This window comes from Natator depressus, chromosome 14 (genome assembly GCF_965152275.1).
Source record: "Natator depressus isolate rNatDep1 chromosome 14, rNatDep2.hap1, whole genome shotgun sequence".
In the NCBI taxonomy this organism is placed as follows: domain Eukaryota; kingdom Metazoa; phylum Chordata; order Testudines; family Cheloniidae; genus Natator; species Natator depressus.
The window spans coordinates 566,099-586,244 of NC_134247.1; the positions used below are offsets into that span (position 1 = coordinate 566,099).

Sequence of the window (20,146 nt, forward strand, 5' to 3'; positions counted from 1 at the left end):
GGTATCATTTGAAAACTAATAACTTGCTGGTCAATAATATCATGGTGAAATGTATGTAGCAACCTTGTGTGTCAAGTTATGAAATGCCCCCATGGTGATGTTAAAGGCACATGTTCAAACTCATGTAGCCCCAATTAGATATAACTGGTCAACCAGGCCTGTCTTAAACAAAGGGAGTGTGTTTACCTCAGTCTGCATGTAAGTGGTAAACAAAGTCCTCAGACAGCAAGAGGGTGAAGAAAAAAATAAAGAATCTGAATTTCAGCATACACGGGTGAGGAAAAAAAAACAGCAAGAAGCCTCCTTCTTCCACCCAACTCCATGTTTCCTTGCTCTCAGCTGGAAAGAACTGTATCTAAGGGTCACACTCAGGAACATGCACTTCAAAGGGTGACTGAACTATAAGAGTGAGGGCCAAAAACACCCCACGTTCTCTCTCCCTGTCCATCTCTCTCTTTTCGGCTACGAAGACAAAAGAAACAGCCGTTGGACCTTGGGAGTAGATCCTGATCTGAAACTTGGTCAGCAATGCTACTGAAAACCTGTGGTAAGAATTTCACCTTGAATCAAGTTTAGTTTGTTAAGTTTAGTATTAGGAAGCGTTTTATCTTTGTTTTTCTTGTCACCATTTCTGACTCTAATGCCTTAATACTTCTACCCACTTAAAACCTCTCTTTGTAGTGAAACAAGCTTGTTTTATTCTTTTATCAAAACTAATCCAGTGCTGTGAACTGTGTGGGTAACTCCATTTGAGGAGGCAAGCTGCTGTACCTCAATCCCCTTAGAGGTGCAATGGATGATCTCATCTGTCTGGACTGTCCAGGAGAGAACTGGATAGTGCAGAACACATGTTTTGGGGGGAAATCTGAGATTAGAAGTGTGTTGGAGTCACCCTGAATGTAGTAACCAAGGTTGCTGGAAGCCAGAAGGTGGCTGCTGGCTTCAGAGTTGCTGGACAAGTGCTATGGCTTTACAAAGACACTCTGGGTGTGACCTGCAGGCTGATTGTGAGTGACCCAAGTTGGAAGCTACAACAGCAAAGCATTGTAAGGCACCCAAGTTTGCAGGGCAGTGGTGACAGCCCCCTCATTTGTGTAGATCGCACCCCAAAATGTCAGACACCTCATTGAAGGATCATCACTGAGAAGCAATCAGCTTTGGTCTCTCAACTGCTGGCCCATGAAACAATGGATTTTCTACACAGGGGCACCTGCATGGTCAGTAGATATGCAATTTGTTTGTCAATATGGGCTCATGGCGAAAGGGAAAGAGACTGTATTGGGGGTGCGGAGTAAAGAGAATGCTTTTCTGAGCAGGGGGCCAAACACTGCGACTTACAAGCAGGAGTGGGTGGAAAGAGAAGGCAGAAAGAACTCTCGCTTGCCTGAAACACTGAGAGGCCTCCAACTCACAGAAGGGGTGAGATCAGACTTGGGAGGAGCCATCTCAAGACTTTTGTTATTTTTCAAATATCTGTAACTCTCTAATGACAGGTTTCAGAGTAACAGCCGTGTTAGTCTGTATTCGCAAAAAGAAAAGGAGTACTTGTGGCACCTTAGAGACTAACCAATTTATTTGAGCATAAGCTTTCGCATCCGATGAAGTGAGCTGTAGCTCACGAAAGCTTATGCTCAAATAAATTGGTTAGTCTCTAAGGTGCCACAAGTACTCCTTTTCTTTTTTCTGTAACTCTCTAGTTCTTTTTAAGAGTAAAGTGACTGTGGTTAAGAAATTTCTTTGCTAAGCCTGTGTTCCTTGCTTTCTTGACACGTTATCCCCGAAGGTGTTAAACCAGAAGCCAGAGTCCCATCTGCTAAGTGGAAATCTGGGGGAGCACATGTAAGCAACTAAGCAGCTTGGAGGGTACAAGATGGTACAAGGCACTGGTTTTGAGGACTAGGGCAGCTGGATTGGAGAGTTTCACGTCCTAGGGAAGGCTCAGAAAAATGGTTTGATCCAGGGGAGTCCTCCCTAGAATCCCGGAACTAAAAAAGCGACTACACTCTACTCAGACCCAATTGGGTTAGAAGCACATACAACCCAGGATCTAGGTCCACTCACAACAGATTAGTGTCCACACAGAGAGGCACTGGGTCAGGCTGCGAAAGATTTGAAAAGGCCATCCATTCTCCCTGGACACTACCCACAGGTGTATATTTCTAATCATGCAGAAGGTAACGGAGCCTCCACAAGTTACAAGCATATCTGGGGGGAAAAGTACAAGTCTGGCCAGTTAAATCCTATCTTTCCTTTGGCAAAACTACAGAGTGAGTAGTGGTGGGAAAGAGCTCAGTGCCCCATTCCTGGAAGCAAGCACGGCATCTGGCTACTGCGCTTAGCGCTGCAGAGAGTGTTTGTCATGCACTTGGCATGACTGGCACTATAGAAACCAGTCCCTTTTTTTAATGCTTCTAACTCAGCCTTGCTGCCTCCATTTGTAAAGGAGACGACATATTTTGAAACCTAGTCCAACTCCTCTGTCCATTGCACAGAGGGCAAGTTCCTAAATCCCCACCACTCATCTATCTCTGGAACATCAGTCAAGCAGTCCAAAAGGCAACAACTCCCCAGCAACACAACGTCCTCAATGTCAGAAGCCACAAGCCAGTGGCTCAAGTTCTAGGATTACAGGACAGAAAATACTAAAACCTGACAGTTTTCTTTTTCTTGTTAGAAGCCTAATCTCAGGCAAGGCAGGGTGAGAGAAAAGCCCCTCTACCCCAGATACCTAAAGAAAGCAAAGCTCCCCTTACCTGCTCTTGCTCCTTTAGCTGTTCTTGGCTGGTCTTAGACTTCTTTGGCTTAGAAGGGCCTCCAGGACTAGAGAGAGATGTTGGCAGCTTTGAAGACAGCATATCTGACACTGGAAAGTCTGCAGCTACAGGGGTCCCCCCCAGACGCTGTCCATCTCCAAAGAAAGGGACAAATGGGGCAGGCGCAGGATCTGAGGGAGGCCACAACTCCCCCAAGCTGGCCTGGGATTCTTTAATCAAGTCCTGCTTATCTGTGCAGTTGTTTAAAGAGAAGGCCACATCTCTGGGGTCCAAGTCCTTTGAAAGCATGCTTGTGTGAGGTGATGGCATATCCACTGCTCCTTCAGTAAAGACTGGGCTCACTGGCAGCTTACTAAATGGGGCTGCTGTGTCCAGAGCCTCCTCCTGGCCAGAGGAGCCACATTTCTTCATGACAACCCTTAAAAGGAGACACCACAGAAAGAAGTAAAAGCAAAATCATTGACTGGAAGAACTGTCCTCCCCTCCTAAAATGCCCTGGACACAGGGGAGACTGCTGGTCACAAAAGCCCAAACCCCCACAAGGTGCCTCCGTTGGATACCCACAGAAAATAAGTTTTCGTTACTTTGAAGTCAGTTCTAAAGAACCTGAGAACGACGCATTCCCTGGGAGAAAACCCCCCCTTCAGGAAACAACAACAATCATCTGTACAGCCACCAGTAAATTGAGCAGGTGGATTGGCTAGTAGACACAGAATGAAACCTCCCACATTCTAGCCAGCAAGAGGCATGGCAGGCCCTGTGAGTTTAATATGCCTGAAATCTAAAGTAGGGAAGATGTGGTAGCAGGTTTTGTCCTTTCCTTAGTCAGAGGGACTTTAGCTTTGAATTGTTTGTTTCACTCAAGAGAAAAAACAAATCTGCAAAAGCCCCTTTAATCTGCACATCTGGTCAGTGCCAGGATCTGCAGCTGTGGGAAGCACATCTGGGCAGCAGTTTCAGATAAACAGGCAAATACAATAATTACTGAGTGCCACGATGTTCATCTCTTTGAACTTTTTTTTTTCATGCATTTTTTGGTACTTGAAACAAAACAAATTTACCACTAGAGTGAAAAATTATGAGAGAAGAGGAGGAAAGTTCCCAAACAGGAAGTGCACTTTGCTCCTCCCAACCTGATGATGGCGTTGCCTCCAGTCAGACCAAGCGATTTCAGTGTTGTCCTCTCCAGGGAAGTTTTCCCTGCTATCTGCAACAAGAACAGAGGCAGAGATTTAGGGCATGTACTTACGAGAAGAGGCAGCCAAGGAGACTTTGCCCAGAAACAAATGCGTAGCAAGGTCAGCACTGTGCCGTCTAGTGGCCAGCTCACAGGCACCCCTTCTGCAGGTGGCATCAAAGCTTCCCACCATAACACCCACCTTCACAGTTCTTACCAAACTTACTCAAATGCTTTGTAGTATTCTTAAGCATTCTAGCTGCAAAGTTAACTAGACATACATGGCCATATCTGAGGAGTTCTTTTCAGGGCCAGTTCCACCCCAGAGGTGGGTTTAAAGGCAACGCCTCTAGGCTCTGAAATCAGATTCCATTCATGTCCCACTCCCAGAATAAGGAGGATCTGTCCATAGAAGGAGATGAAGGGGACAGCTGGGGAAGGCAGACTCCAAAATACTCTCACAAAATATTAAACAAAAATATTAATGCTCGAGAGATCAAAACATGGAGAAAAGAAAATATTTACTGAAGTGAAACCACTGTTGTGACTCTTGAACTTTAAGAAAAGTTAAAAAAACCCCACAAACAGGTCATTGAGAGCATTTTATGGGCTCAGAGGCCTGAATGGCTCCGGATTATGTTCCAAAGGGGCTTTTTTTCTCTCTCTCACACACACACACACCCCCCCCAGGCTTTGAAAAGACCAAAGCTCTTCCACTTCCCCTCAAGAAAGCTGGGAGAGGGAACATTTTCCAGGCTGGAAAGCAGTGCTGGGTCTTCTTATTTTCAGAAACAGAGAAAGGGAGACAGCTGAGAAGAGTTTTCTGTCTTACCTCATCTCGCATGTAAATACAGACTGGAGAGAATTCACCATGCTGCTCCACACACTCCCTGCAAGAAAAGGAAAAGGAAGTGCAGCTGTCCGTACAACTCAACCTCTCTGAAACCCTTGGAGTGGAACAGCACTAGGTAAGATCAGGAGGCCACATTCTACTCTACTTACAGCAGCGTAAATCCAGAATAACTCCGAAAGGTCAATAAGAGCAGAATTTGGCCCAACATGTCCACTGTTCCGTCAAATGCAGACCAATGGAGGGTTTTAAAAAAACAAACAAAGAAAAGCCAATTCCTCATCCAGATTTTGAGATAAAGAAAAATCAGAAAAGTTGATTTTCTTTGTAACTTTGGGCAAGTCAATCTCCCCATCCACCAGTTCCCCATCTCTAAAACTGGCAACAATTTTTCACAACCCTTTGTTTAGCTTAGGGTATCTATTACAATTTAGATTGTATTCTCTTTGGAGCAGAGACTGTTTCTTACTATGTATGTAAGCATCTAGCACAGAGGTGGGCAAACTATGGCCCGCAGGCCACATCCGGCCCATGCAACCATCCTGCCTGGCCCCTGAGCTCCCGGCTGGGGAGGCTACCCCCCAGCCCCTCCCCTGCTGTTCCCCCTCCCCCGCAGCCACGCTGCCAGTGCTCTGGCCCGCCACTCCTGCTGGGCAGCACGGGCGGCAGGGTTGCATGCTCCTGCTGCTCTGCACAGCATGGTAAGGGAGTGGGGGGGTTGGATAAGGGGCAGGGGGTCCCAGGGGACAGTCAGGGGACAGGGTGCAGGGGGAGTTGGATAGGGGGTGGGATCCCGGGGGGTAGTTAGGGGTGGAGGTGTGGATAAGGGGCAGGGCAGTCAGGGGACAGGGAGCAGGGGGAGGTTTGATGGGGCAGAGGTTCTGGGGGGGCGGTCAAGGGATGGGGAACGGGGGGTTGGATAGGCGTGGGAGTCCCAGGGGGCCTGTCAGGGGGCGGGAGAGTGGATAGGGGTCAGGGCAGTCAGGGGACAGGGAGCAGGGGGGTTGGATAGGGGGTGGGGTCCCAAGCGGCGGTCAGGGACGGGGGCGGTCAGGGGACAAAGAGCAGGGGGGGTTGGATCAGGCGGGGGCTCTGACAGGGGGCAGGACGTGGGAGGGGGTGGGCCAGGCTGTTTGGGGAGGCACAGCCTTCCCTACCCGGCTCTCCATACAGTTTCACAACCCTGATGTGGCCCTCAGGCCAAAAAGTTTGTCCACCCCTGATCTAGCAGAAAGGAGACACAAATAATAAATAACCTAAGGAGGAGAGTGATGCAGTTGTCTTGGTACCAGACATACAACATGGACAACAGCATTATTTCATTCATTCTGGAGAGCAAGGACTTGAGGAAGCCATAGAGAAGGCAGCTGCAATACCCAAGGTGTGAGATGAAGACATGGCTAAGAACTTCAGTGAGGCAGGGCATATACCAACAATGTTGCAGAGCTGGTCACAGGCAGTTTGCAGGCAGAGGAGATGAGGGAAATAGGGACTTCAGAGTCAAGGAAGCAGCACAAGTTTTGGACAGCAGAGAAGCAGCCAGAGAATGTGCTGTTTCTCCCCTTTCCCCAAAGAGAAGCACTTTTCTCAGGCCTGGTCTACACTTAACATGTAGGTCAACATAACTACATCACTCAGGGAGGTGAAGAATCCACCCCACTAAGCACTGTAGCTATGCTCACCTAACCCCCGGTGTAGACGCAGCTAGATTGGTAGCAAAATGCTTCCATTGACCTAGCTACCGTCACTCCGGGAAGTGGTGTTCCTACAGCGACAGAAAAACCCCTTCCACCACTATAGGCTGCATCCACACTACAGTTACGCCAGCATAACTTCAGTGCTATAACTATGCCTCAACAGTCCCTGTAATGTAGACATGGCCTCAGACATTTAGATCTGAAGGGGCGATTTAATCTCAAATGTACTTCAAGACAGGGAAAGAAGACTGCCAGGAAGGAGGCAGTAAAAGGGGTCCAGTAAAAGGTTTGTATATTTGATAGTCATCAGCACAAAAACAACAGTTATTTACCTTGCAGCAACTCTGGTTCTCTGAGAAGTTTGTCCAGGTACTGGTAGCGTGCATGTGTCTCCTGTGCTCAAGGTCAGAATCTTTTGATCAGCAGTGTCTATGGGGGCCATGCCCTGCATGTCCTTGTGCTCCACCTCAGCCTGACAGCATGCAGGGCAGAGCAGCGCAGCCCCAATCAGTTCTCAGTTCCCTCACTAATTCAGAATCCCAGCAGAGAGAGACTCCGAAGGAGTTGGGATGGAGGGGGAGTCATGGGATCAACATGGATAAAACATCTCTAAGAACTAGTTACTGCTGCCAGATCTCCATTTGAAAAGGTTTGCTGGCATACCTATGACGTCAAACCTTCCCAATGCAGACACATCTTATACTGGAAAAAGCACCATTGCAAATATTGTTTATACTAGTTCAGTGAGCAAAATAAGCTATATCTGCTCTGCAGATTTCTAGTATAGGAATGTCTCTTAGGCAAACTGCAGTGATTGCCTGAGCAATAGTTGAGTGTGATTCAATTCCTGATGAAGGGGTAGACTAGCTAACTAACGTAATACTGTAATGCATTGGGTAATCCAAGAGGATAATCTCAGAGGAGAGACTAGTTGGCCCTGCACAGTTTTTCCCCAATGCCACAAATAAAGAGGAGGATTATCAAGTGGCTTTGTTTTATTCAAGTAATATAGCAGGGCACTGGGAAAATTTATGGTATGCAGTTTGCCTTCCCTAGGTTCAAGTGGAGTTTGGAGAGGAAAACTGAGAAACTGATGGTTTGGGTTTAAATGACAATCCGACGCCACCTTAATGAGAACTTTAGGATGGGGTCTCAGCATTATTTTATCCCTGTGGATGGACTACTGTGTATGGAGGACATGCCATTAATGCTTGGATCTCACCAGCCCTTCTGGCTGATGTGATAGCTACCAAAAAGTCTGTTTTCAGGGTGAAATGGTGAAGAAAGCACTTAGGTAAAGATTTGAACGCGAGTGCCAGAAGGCCCACCAGAACTATATTAAGATCCCAAGACGTGGGAGGTTCCTGAATGGGGGTGGGGGAGATAGGCATAAACCAGCCCTTTTATAACAATGGGACGAGAACACTATGAGTTTGAACAGGAAGGTGACAAGTTGAAACGGCATCTAACTGGACCCTGACAGAGCTGACAGTGAAGCCCGATAGCTTAAAATGGAGTATGTAATCTAGAATGGGTTAGGACTTTGTTGTGAAGCCCAGATGGAAAAAATCTCTGCAAGATCAGTCTACAGATCAAAGTGGAAGAGGGCTCCTGCTCAATATCAATAATTCTTGGACTTCTGTGAATAGTCTCCATCTGTTATGCTCAGCCAGCTAACTTTCAAGCAGTCACGTGAAGAGACATGGGGTCTGGGTGGAAAATTTGTCCCTGATTCTAGGAACGTAAGTATGGAAGATTAAGGCGAGAGATCTGCAGAGGTCTGTGAGCCAGTAATGTTTGGCCCAATAAAGAGCTATAAGTATCACTGTGGCAACAGCCTGGCTGATGTTCATTACGACCAGCGTATGAAGGGACGGGGGAAAGACCTCTACAGAAAGATGATGGAGGCTAGTATCACAATTCTGAATCTGAGTCAATGAATGTGTTTTGTTGCCTCAGATCCAGGATAGGGCACATTCCCCCTTTCTTTTGGGAGTAAGGAAGTAGCTGAAATAGAAACCCTTCTCTCTGAACTCCTGAGGTGGTGCTTCTCTGGCTCCTACTTGAAATAAAGAACCCACTTCTTCCCTCAATTGTCTCCCCAAGATAGGTCCCTAAGAGGGACAAGAGACAGGCGGCAAGAACTGGAATTCTATGGAGTGGTCTTTGGCAATAATCTCCAGTAACAAATGCTCTGAAATAATCCCAGTTTGTGCCTGAGAAAAATAGGAAAGGTGTCAACTAAAAATGGCAAAAAGAGAAAGGCAAGTTGTGGCAGAACTGGTATACAGCTTTCAACAGGAGCATCAAACCTGCTGTTTGGGAGCTAATGCAAGGTGGATGCTGGTAGAAGAAGAGGGGCTCTCTTGTGGGTGTGTAATGACTAAACCATATGGGAACTGACAAGATCCGGTCCTTCAAAGTGAAGATCTTCAATCGTAATTTGGATTTCTCTAGGAATCCCTGAGGACAAGTGCCTCCTATACTGAATCCCTGGTGACCATAGGGGGCTGTAAGTGTTTTTTTTTTTTAATCAAGGTAATCACAAGGGGAAAGTTGTTGGATGTCCAGAAAAGGGAAACAGCTTGACTCTGAGGAAAAAGAAAGAGAAATATATTTGCTCTGGATGTGCTGCTGTCCTCCCCTTGGTAAGAGGGGAAGGTACTGGTGCTAGGGGCTTCTTAGGATTTCTCATTACTGGGGAAACCAGTACCTGTAGCAATGGTACCAAAGGCAGTGTCTGGAACTCTAAATCTGTAGCTAGTAATCAATAATAACGTGGCAGCATTAGACTCTGGCATTATCACCAGGTCCAGTACCATGGATATCAGTACTGTAGCCAAGAGGGAACTGTTGCTGGTTCCACCCTTTGGTACTGCGGTTGATTTGGCTTCAGTCAGCGCTGGAGGAAGCAAAGGTCCACCACAGTGGCCAGCACTGAGTGATAAGGCTTGTGGGTCCAAGATTTAGAAGAGTCAGTAGGTTCATGATTCTTTCCTCCTGCTCTAGGAAAGAAGCATGGTGCTCTGAGTCATCCCTGATACTGTCCTCTACCTGCCCTGCCTTGAGGTGGTACCAGTCTTCAATGCTCAGGTCTCAACTTGCATACAGCTTGATATGAGGGACTGAAGACAGCATGTCAAAGGAGTAGAAGTTTTCTCCTCAGGAGTAGCCAAAGGAGCTTTGGGGTAGAATTCCTACTTACTGGGCCACTGAAGGAATTGGATTTCTGAGAGAATGTCCCTTTTTTGAATCAGTGGGCTGTCCTTCTGAATCCAATACACCTCTTGCTCCAACAGAAAGAGTTTTAACAGAGTGTCTCTGAAGTGGCAGGTTCTGTGGGAGAAGGACCAGCACCCTGAACAATAGTCCAGAATACAGCCCACACCCAAACAAAAAAAGGCAACAGTTATGTTCCTCCATTAAGAGACTAAGACCACTGAATATACGCAGGACTTGAAGCACAAGGGTTTGAACTCAGCCATTTAGCACTAAGGCACTGATGCACTAAACTGAAGAAAATTAGTCAAAATTGACTAAAATAAAACAAGGAGCCAAAGGCAGGAAAATGTTCCTATCTACCAGGTTCTGAAGAGAGGTTGCTGCATGGCAGCAGATGCAAGCCATCAAATTCCATCTTGCTGCCATGGGCAGTAAGACCAAATTCACAGGTTGATCCAACCATTTGAGTTGAATTCATTCTAACCCTTCCTGGCAAGGAGTTTTGTAGCTAGAGTTCCATTACTGAGAATGCTCTGGCCCCAGGAGCAAGTAGTTTAAATGTAACTCTCTCTAGCTACTGTGTTCCTGTGACACGCTGCTGTCCTGGAGATACATGAAGGGTAAGACAGACTGAGGTAGCCATGTCATAGTCTGTTAAAGGCTTTGATTTTGAGACTCGGACCCTTTAATTCTGCTCTCAAATGACAGTGAAGTACATGTAGCACAGGTGTGATGTGCTCAAATCAGCCTTTGTAGTTTAGAAAGCTCCTGCTGCATGCTGGGTACAGCCCCAAACAGTGACCTGCAATCACCTCACCTGGAGGTGAAGACAACGTAAGCCCCAAAGGAAAGCTCTCAGGCTAGAGGAGGAGGCACCATTTCCTGATCAGGCACAGATGAAAGAAATAATTCTTTAGCACTGTGGCAATCTGTGCATCTAGGAGGAAAGTCCAGCACAACCCCACAGTGACACACTTCTTTCGACATGTGAGCTGATTCTGTTGATCACACGTGAAATCTAAGGAACTTCCAAATACCATGTGCCTCCCCATCCCTACTAGAATCACTCTTCTCTTTCCTGAGCAGAGCTAGTGCCAACTATTCTTCATGTAACCGCAGATCTCTTCCAGGCATGGAATGACCAACAGTGTTGAAGGCCACAGAGAGATCCAGCAGTTTCAGCACAAAGGTTTGTTTCTCATCCAGAACCAGAGGGAAGCCACCCATCAGCAACAGCAAGACTTTCTGTCCTGCAGCCTGGTCTGAAATCAGTGTCAGGGGTCCGGGGTGACAGCAGAGGACATATGCTTCTGGAGCTTGGATGCCACCACCTTCCAGATAACCATGCCAAGAAAAGGGAGATTGGAGGCTGGACAGTAATTGGTGGGTGTGCGCATAGGGCTCCTAGAGTAAGATGTGAACATCTTGCTGGTGCATGGGGACTGAATTTCCAGGATCTCTCCCTCTGCACAGAACTGACCAGATCATAGGTTAACACTGGAGAGAGACCATTTCAGTTTTGAGGAAAATTCAGTTGTGTTAATAGGCATTAATAGTAAAGTAACTAAATTTTAGAGTTCAGTATTTGGATTTGAAGCAAATCCAGTGGATTTGAAGTAGTATTTGGATTCATCGCAAAATCAGTAGAGTTAGCAGAAAAGCACTTCAGCTCTCTGCATCGTCCCAGCAAGGCTTCGACATGGGGCAGGTTACAGTCAATCCCTTTAGTATTTCAGTGCAAGAGCTACGGCTGTAAACTTTCTGTTCTCAGCACTCAGATTACGAAAGGTGAGGGCTCTTCTGCCAAACCCTTCCTTATCCATCACCAAGAGCCAATAAATGATCCAAAATGGGGCTGCCAAGGGTTCAACACAGACTTACGGTCCAGCAATCAATTCCCTCTGTGGGGAGGGAGAGTTGCATGCAGAGATCTGAAGGAATCCAAAGTTCATTTCCTCACTTAGAATCATGTATAACACAGTTACTCTCAAGGACACTGGGTGACCAAGGGCCAGTTCGACAGGTAAGCTCAAGCCTGAAGGTCCCAGAAAAACAGGTCTGTTTCAGGAGACTGCAATCAAGAAATCACATGGAACAGGAAAGCAGGGATCAAACAAAGAACAATAGCTGGGCCTTGCTCACACTCCACCCACACTGCAAAAGATCCATCCAAACCCCTTGAGGAGCCCAATGTTTCTGCTGAAGGGAAAGGTCCAGAACTGAGATAGTTACCATAGCTGCTATGAACATTCCCACTGCTAGGTTTCTGAGTTAGCACAGGTTTCAGAGTAACAGCCATGTTAGTCTGTATTCGCAAAAAGAAAAGGAGTACTTGTGGCACCTTAGAGACTAACCAATTTATTTGAGCATGAGCTTTCGTGAGCTACAGCTCACTTCATCGGATGCATACAGTATGCATCCGATGAAGTGAGCTGTAGCTCACGAAAGCTCATGCTCAAATAAATTGGTTAGTCTCTAAGGTGCCACAAGTACTCCTTTTCTTTTTGAGTTAGCACAGGTTCCCCTTTCAGAGATTTTGTCTCAGGCAGCCTTCTTGGCTTTCAAGATACAGTCAGTCTCCTGGTTTTCCCTGTCCCTCTCTGGCCATTCTTTTAGCAACTCTTTCAGCAGGTCCTTCTCTGATGCTCTGTGCGGGTTTCCCCAGGGCTCCATCTTTGGCCCTTTTTTCTTCTCATTTTACACCCTATCTATAGATGATCTGATCAGCTTACATGGTTTCAGCTACCTGCCACGTTCTGATGACTCGCAAACTCTCTCCCCTCCATCATTAAACTCTCTCCTTCTATCCAATCCTGCATACCAGCCTCTAAACACCACCTCTTAGATATCTCCTTATCTGAAACTGAACATGGGCAAAATCATACTTTTTATCTTCCCACCAAACTCAACTCTACTCTCCTTTTTCTTCACTGTTACCACCACCATCCTCCACAGGTCTGCAACTTGGGGGCAACCTTTCATTCCTCCCACCTCCCTTACCCCAACACATACAGCCCGTTCCAAGTCCTGCCACTTCTCTCCAGGATTCATCCTTCTCTCTCCATTCCCACAGTCAAATCTTTCATTCAGGCCCTCACTATATGCCTCCTTAATTACTACAATAGCCTCCATTCTGGCCTGCAACAAGGCACTGGTAGCTGGGACATGTGTTACAATCCTTGGGCCCTTTAAGAGCAAGCATTCTGGGACCCTACACCATTGTTGTGCCACCTCTGGAAGGGACCATCTAACATCCCTGCTGTAAGGGAAAAGATCACCGACCCAAGAGAGGCTAGGGAAAGGACCATCCAGTCCCTAGGAAGCAAGCTGTGGACAACCTGCAGCAGGGGCCAAAGGACTACCAAGACCAGGGAGGATAGCAGTGTACAATTTGTGTTTTGAAACTTGTTTTGTTAACCCCCCAAAAGGGCATACTAAAATGGAGAACTGGCCAGAGGCCTCATCATTCAAACTCCAAATTCCTTAACTACCAGGAGAGATGGCAGACTACCAGCTGGAAGAGGAGGAAACTGAGGCATGGTGGCACCCTATCAAAAAGACCTAGTTTATAGTGAACAAGCTGGACTTGTATACATTATCTATTGTTATTTCCCTTCCCCTGACCTCTGTCTACATGTTTGTTCTTAGATTGTGAGCTCCTTGGATCAAAGCACATTCTTTTTATAGTGGGTACTACCGCAAATAAACAACAGCACAGGGTCAGAGTGACAGAATGTTCTTCACAAACATCAGGGCAAACAAACACTGTTTAAGTGAAAGAATTTACAGAAACAGAGGAAGCTGCCAGATGGGCAGGAGTGGGAGAGAGAAAAGGGACAGCATCCCCTAATCCTGCTGCCAGAGGTGGGGTGTGCAGGACCACGTGCCTCAATCCTGTCTCTGTAGGGCAGACACAAATCAAAGATCCAAGAGATTTGTTTTTGTGTAACTGCTGGAAGCCAGCAGGCTCCTCCTCCAGCGGCTGCTAATCCATTACGTGCATTCACTGAGGCAAGCAGACACATCAAACACACTGCTATTTCTTTGATGTGCTGTTCTTCAGAAGGGGAAAGCAGGCAGATTAGATTCCCTCATGTAGTAATCTGACAGGACCTGTAAACATCTTGTGCAAGGAGTGCAGCACATTGAGAGGAGGAGCAGCCTGCAATAGCTTCCAGACTTTCTTCAGACTCAATTAGCAGAGATGGACACTGGAGACCCGAGGGAAATTCCAGTGGGTTTAGAAGACTTCCCTTTATGCATTTCAGGCGGCAGAGCTCTCCAGGAAAACATCTCCAAAGGGAAAGCCCAAGGAAGGATGCAGCAAAAGCCAACAAACGGAGAACTAACTTATGCTACCAGGACCCACGCAGAAGTAACCATAAGTCAGTGACTTCAGCCAAGAGACCATCAGTCCAAATGTTACATGACCAAGTCACTTATGGCATCTTTGCTGCTTCCTGCATTTAATGAAAAGTCCTTCCAAACTGCTGATCTCACCTCCCAGAGGGCAGGAAATCCCACCTGTGTCTGATGGGGTGAAGTTAATAATTCTTAACACTTCTGTAGCACTTTACATCTTCAAAGAGCTGTATGTACATTAACTATTAAGTTGGCGTTACAATAACCCACAGCAAATGAGACCACTCCATGAAACCAAATCACACAAGAAAGAGCTCACATTTTTAACTGAGGAAACACTAGCTGACGTGTGAGCGAGCTGTAGAGAGGTTATTTATCACTCACTGCACATAGATGGCTTCCCCACTAGACAGCAGGTATTTCCTCCGTTAAGAGGGGGACTTCCTTATAACATTACTGACACCCCTGGGTCTTAGCTCCTTAACACAAGATTGAAACGCCCTCGGCTCTATCAGGGGGGCGGTGTTTAAACCCTTGAGGGCAGTGGCAGTGAGACAGGACATGTGTATGTGTCCGGCCCCTTCCTGTCTCATATTCCACTCCCTCCAATCATTCTAGTCAGTTCTGACTGACGGCACTGAGGTGGAGCTCTCAAAGGCCGAGGCAGATCCAAATATGATCAACATGTGATCAAAAGAAATATTCCTTAAAAAAACAAAACTAAGAAAAACATCTCAAAGAGATAATCCTCCAGACTTTTGAAAGGAGGTGAGTGGAGCAGTAAGAGCCCTCCAAGAGCATAATCTCAGAGACAAACGAAGTTTTCTCTTCTCTAATGACATCACAGGAGCACGATCACTACTCTTGAAAAGGAAGAAGCATAGTGAAAAGGAAGAAGCATGAGGGACGTCCACCAAAAAGACAAGTGAGTAAAGCTGTAACAAGTGACATTGCTAAGGACAATACCAACAGTGTGAACAGAGAGGGTTAGGGAGCTGACTGTTTTAGAGAAGAGGACTACAAATACCTCATGATAATCAGGCTCAGCATTCAAGCCTGAAGATGAAACAACAATTAAGGAAAATATTTAAAATGTGACCAACTGAAAATGAGATATCCCAAAAGAAAAACTTGTTTGGGGTTAAGAGAGTTCAGCCTCCGCCTACCCTGGAGCTACTACAAAACAGGAGTCCCTTCCTGCATCCCAATCCAAGCAATGCTGCTTTGGTAAATGTGTAGAGAGGAGACCATATCGCAGTATTGCATATGTACAGGATGAAAACACATCTGAGGCAGGCAATGGTGGCCACCTCACCTCAAACTGAGTGAGCCTTGCCATGACTATTTCTTGACACGACCATGTAGACACAGTCTTCTTACTGACAACACTGCCCAGTGAACTGAGGTCAGAAAACAAGAACTTGGTTTGTCCTTTTATTTGACCCAAGTAGAACCCAAGTATTTTTTGACACAAAGCATGCGGGGAAGTGAGTAGGAAGAGATTGGCCTCTGCTGTCCGTCACTGGAAGAAGATCTAGTCTGCCACTTCTTGATCCAGAAATCATTCATGAGGAGCTAACATGGATCAGCTGCAGTGCACCTACAGTCTTATTCACTTCCCTGCCAGGTACACTGCTATAAGGAATCTTTTGTGGGATGCAGGAGGTTTACATATCCATATAGGTTCCAGTGCCTCTTTGCTTGTTTATGTAAGATAAGGAGACCTAATTATCTGTTTGAACCAGGATCACATTTATTAGGTCTCCAAAGGTCCTTAATGCAGACAGGACCATCCTTGTCTCCAGAACATTTTTGTGCTACTGCCGTTCCTGGAGGGACTAAATTCCCATGGTGAGAAGTCCACATCCATGGATTCTTCTGTTACATACATCTGTGGTCACAATATGAACAGGTGGTGTTTGGAAGTCTGCTTCTAATTATGGATAGTCCCTAGTCTGGGACAAGGGCAGAAAGTCCTGGGGGCGGGGGGTGTCACCCATTACCAGGATGATGCAAGAGTCTCTGTGATACTAGAACGTACAGAGGGGAAAATTTAAACTCAGGAAGGCTTGGTGTGTGACTACTGGAAGGGAATCTGGCTCGCTTTACCCAGGTACCTGCCCTTACAATTTAAAAACAAAAACCAAAGTGCTACAGGAGTTCTCCCAGTCTCAAACGAAAGAGCTAAGACCCAAAAGCGAGAATCCTACACGTATGTTACCTTTAGAATGGATGTTTTGGGTTACGAGAGCCATTCAATTTACTGTAGTTTAGTTTAATCTTAACAATAATGCCTCCCCAGTCACCAGCATGTCAGCTTTCTTGTCCTTCTGAGACGGGTACTCAGGCAGCTGTTTTAGTATCAAACATCTTTGTTTTCTTTTGTCCTTAGTTTGAATTGCCTTAAAGGACCTGTTTTTGGATTGTGCATTCAGCCAACCCAAACAACTTTCTTCCCATGTATCAAACAAGGGAGAGACCTAAAAAGCAACGATTACTTCCCCTCAGAACCTGTGCCAAAGGCAAGCTCTTCAGGACTAGTGTGTACTATGCAGTTTCTTGGGCCCTAGCAAAGACAGCGTATTCCAATGATAGAGGAGCAATCAGCAAGCTTCAGTTTTTCAGTAGCCCCCAGCCACTGGCTGGCAAAGGATTGATGCTGCCCTCTAACACTCCCAGAAATGATGCGAAGTTCTGCTCTGAAAAATTACATTGAGCACTGTCTCCACAGCCCAAGGCCAGCCTGCCTGAGCCACAGCATGTACTGCTCTCAGTTCATAACCACATCTGCTCATAGGGGACACTTTATCCTCCATTTGCAGCTTTAGTAAATATACTAATTCAGTCTATGCCAGGAATTGCCTGAACTTCCACATATTTGAACTCCTCAATTGGTCCCACTATCAAAGGGACTTTAAAAGCAATGACAGGTTTCAGAGTAGCAGCCGTGTTAGTCTGTATTCGCAAAAAGAAATTTGTTAGTCTCTAAGGTGCCACAAGTACTCCTTTACTTTTTAGAAGCAATGAGACCAAAAGTATTTGGGAAACCTGCATACAAGCTCCTCCAGCACCCAGCTCTGAGGAATGGGGGGAAGGAGAGGAGTTTCCTTCCCGCCTGGCCCCCAACTCCTTAGATCATATTCCTGTAGAGACCTTATGCATCAGTTATCACATGAAATTAAAAATGTTAATCATACACGGTTGACATGGACTAAGACATTCATCTGCATGCTGTTACTCATCAGATTATTCCAAATGACCTTTTATTTCCTAGAAGTCCTAGTGTCAGAGCTCTGGGAGCCTTTGGAGGGTTTGGTATGATACTGAATCACTTACTTTTTTTAGATAGGTATTTAAATGGTTTCAGTACTCAAACCAGCTTCCAGTTACACATTGCAGCATAGCATCTGCATCATGGTGCAAGAGCTTCAAATGCAACAGAAACTCTCCCATCAAGTTAGAAAAAGCCCAGAGCACCAGCCAGAAAGTGGGAACTGAGCAAATGAAAGAATAAAATAGGCAGACAAGGCCAGAAGAGACAGCACATTAGCAAAAGGTAAATCCTGCTAAAAAAACGGGAAGCTGAAATCCTCCATACTACTCCTGGCAGAATTGGCAGAATTTGCCTCAGCTTCAAGAGGCTCAGCCTTCCAAAGCCACAAACAAAAACGAAATCAAAGAGCAGAACTGTCTTTGGAGTAGAGTTTATTAGTTTGACATTTTAAAAAAATGCTGCTATTGTTCTTGAGTCAACTAAAGACGGAAGGAGCCGCGGAATGCAGACTGCAGCAAAGCCGAGGCAAACTACAGAAACTTCTTAACCCTTAGAAATATGTATGAAGTTCTTTCTAGCTAGAGCAAGACAGCAGGAGCAGGCATGAAACCCTGCTCTTTAAACAAGACCTAATCAATGGTTTGAAAATGCCACTTTAGCCTGTACTCCAGGCTTCCCCAAAGCGTTCAGAGGAAACCAGCCGTTTGTTCAAGAAGGAACCCCACTTGACTGAACACATGGAACTGCCAGAGCAGACACACCAGTAGTCCATCTAGTCCAGCCCCCACCTCTGGCAGTAGCAAATATTTCAGTGTAAGTCCCCATAATGGACACATACAGTAACAGGTCCACAGGGAAGTTTATTCCCAGCCTCAGGGAGTTAGTGGTTGCTTTATATTCTGAAGCAAGAAGTTACATTCTCTCTTTTATCCTGGTCTAACTATGAATCAATGTAATTTAATAAGACATGAGCAGAATGTAAGAGAGTGGAGAGCACAATAAAAATACATATAATTTCTAGAAATCTCCAAGTGTCTTTTGACAATGTCTAAAAGTGGTAGCTATCCATCCTTCTTCAGCTGACTGTTGGAAGTGTCCCTGGAAACAAGCCCTTTCCCTTCTACATGCCTCATTGCTCACCTGGTTTGTGTAAAATGGCTGAGAAGTTCCCACAGTGTCTGGCCAGAGTGAAAGGTGTCCTGTAACCGGGAACCACTGTTCAACTGCAATGCAATCTGAACCTAAAGGGGAAAATCCACTGTTAAGGACAGGGAGGAAATTCAATTTCTTCACAATTTTTTTTTAAGGTACTTCATCTCTAGGACCTCCTATCCAAGGCTGAAACAAGCATCTTACAAACATTAAAGAATTACTTCACAAGCCCCAGGAGGTATATGTCAATATCATTTCCAGTTTACAGTTAGTGAGAAAAAAAGGAGAGGCAAGATAACTTGCCCAAAATCATATAGAGAGAGTCAATGGCAGAGCTGTGAATAGAACCTTAGAGTCCTGACTTCCAGTCCTGTGTTTTATTTATGTTCCTGACTGGCAGCCATCAGGGTCATTCTGAACTTCAAAACATTAATTCCAAAGAAGTGACTTCAGAATACAGTGATACCATCTCAGAGTCTGTTCTTGGTTCCAGATTTTCTCCCCAAATACAAGGCAGTAATGTACAGTTTGTAACTCCCACCCCAAATGTAATACTGGGGGAGGGTTGGGGGGATGCCTAAAACAGCTATCCCTATGAGCAGAAATGAGTTATGAATGATACTGTGATTCTATGAAGGGGTGGCCACAGGATGGAATTCTCGATGTTTGCAACGTTCCCACAAGACCAGCAGAAAGCACTCTGAAGATGCATGGAGGCTGGGGCACACCAAAGGGTTGCTTTAAAAGCAAATTTTTAGAAACCGTAGTGTGAATAGAAATATTTAACTTTTTTTAAATGCCATGTAAACTTCTTTTATTGGGGACTGTTGGGATTTAAACCTTCCCCTGCATTGCTGGAAACCTAATACAACCATATTTTAGTTAATATCCACAGAGTGAAACTAACCACTCCGCTTTCAGTCCCCCAGCCAAGAGAGCACCGTTAGTTTTGATTCTTTCCATTTGAATAGTCTGAGCCCTGGTCTACACTAGGACTTTAGGTCGAATTTAGCAGCATTAAATCGATGTAAACCTGCACCCGTCCACACGATGAAGCCCTTTATTTCGACTTAAAGGGCTCTTAAAATCGATTTCCTTACTCCACCCCTGACAAGTGGATTAGCGCTTAAATCGGCCTTGCCGGGTCGAATTTGGGGTACTGTGGACACAATTCGACGGTATTGGCCTCCGGGAGCTATCCCAGAGTGCTCCATTTTGACCGCTCTGGACAGCACTCTCAACTCAGATGCACTGGCCAGGTAGACAGGAAAAGAACCGCGAACTTTTGAATCTCATTTCCTGTTTGGCCAGCGTGGCAAGCTGCAGGTGACCATTCAGAGCTCATCAGCAGAGGTGACCATGATGGAGTCTCAGAATCGCAAAAGAGCTCCAGCATGGACCGAACGGGAGGTACGGGATCTGATCGCTGTATGGGGAGAGGAATCTGTGCTATCAGAACTCCGTTCCAGTTTTCGAAATGCCAAAACCTTTGTCAAAATCTCCCGGGGCATGAAGGACAGAGGCCATAACAGGGACCCGAAGCAGTGCCGCGTGAAACTGAAGGAGCTGAGGCAAGCCTACCAGAAAACTAGAGAGGCGAACGGCCGCTCCGGGTCAGAGCCCCAAACATGCCGCTTC

At 45.9% G+C, this 20,146-nt stretch overlaps 1 protein-coding gene across 3 annotated transcripts in view; it reads right to left on the reverse strand.

Annotated features, from left to right (window-relative positions):
* Positions 1-20,146, reverse strand: part of ASPSCR1 (ASPSCR1 tether for SLC2A4, UBX domain containing) — a 92,714-nt gene that overhangs the window by 49,060 nt on the left and 23,508 nt on the right. For 2 of the 3 annotated variants that reach the window (XM_074972160.1, XM_074972159.1), the window contains 3 exons: positions 4,784-4,841; positions 3,908-3,981; positions 2,754-3,192 (listed from right to left, as the gene is read on the reverse strand). In XM_074972160.1, coding sequence (XP_074828261.1) covers positions 2,754-3,192; positions 3,908-3,981; positions 4,784-4,841 — 571 coding nt within the window. Of the gene's footprint in view, positions 1-2,753; positions 3,193-3,907; positions 3,982-4,783; positions 4,842-18,496; positions 18,598-20,146 lie in introns of all 3 variants that reach the window. The other variant, XM_074972158.1, reaches the window with a different exon arrangement.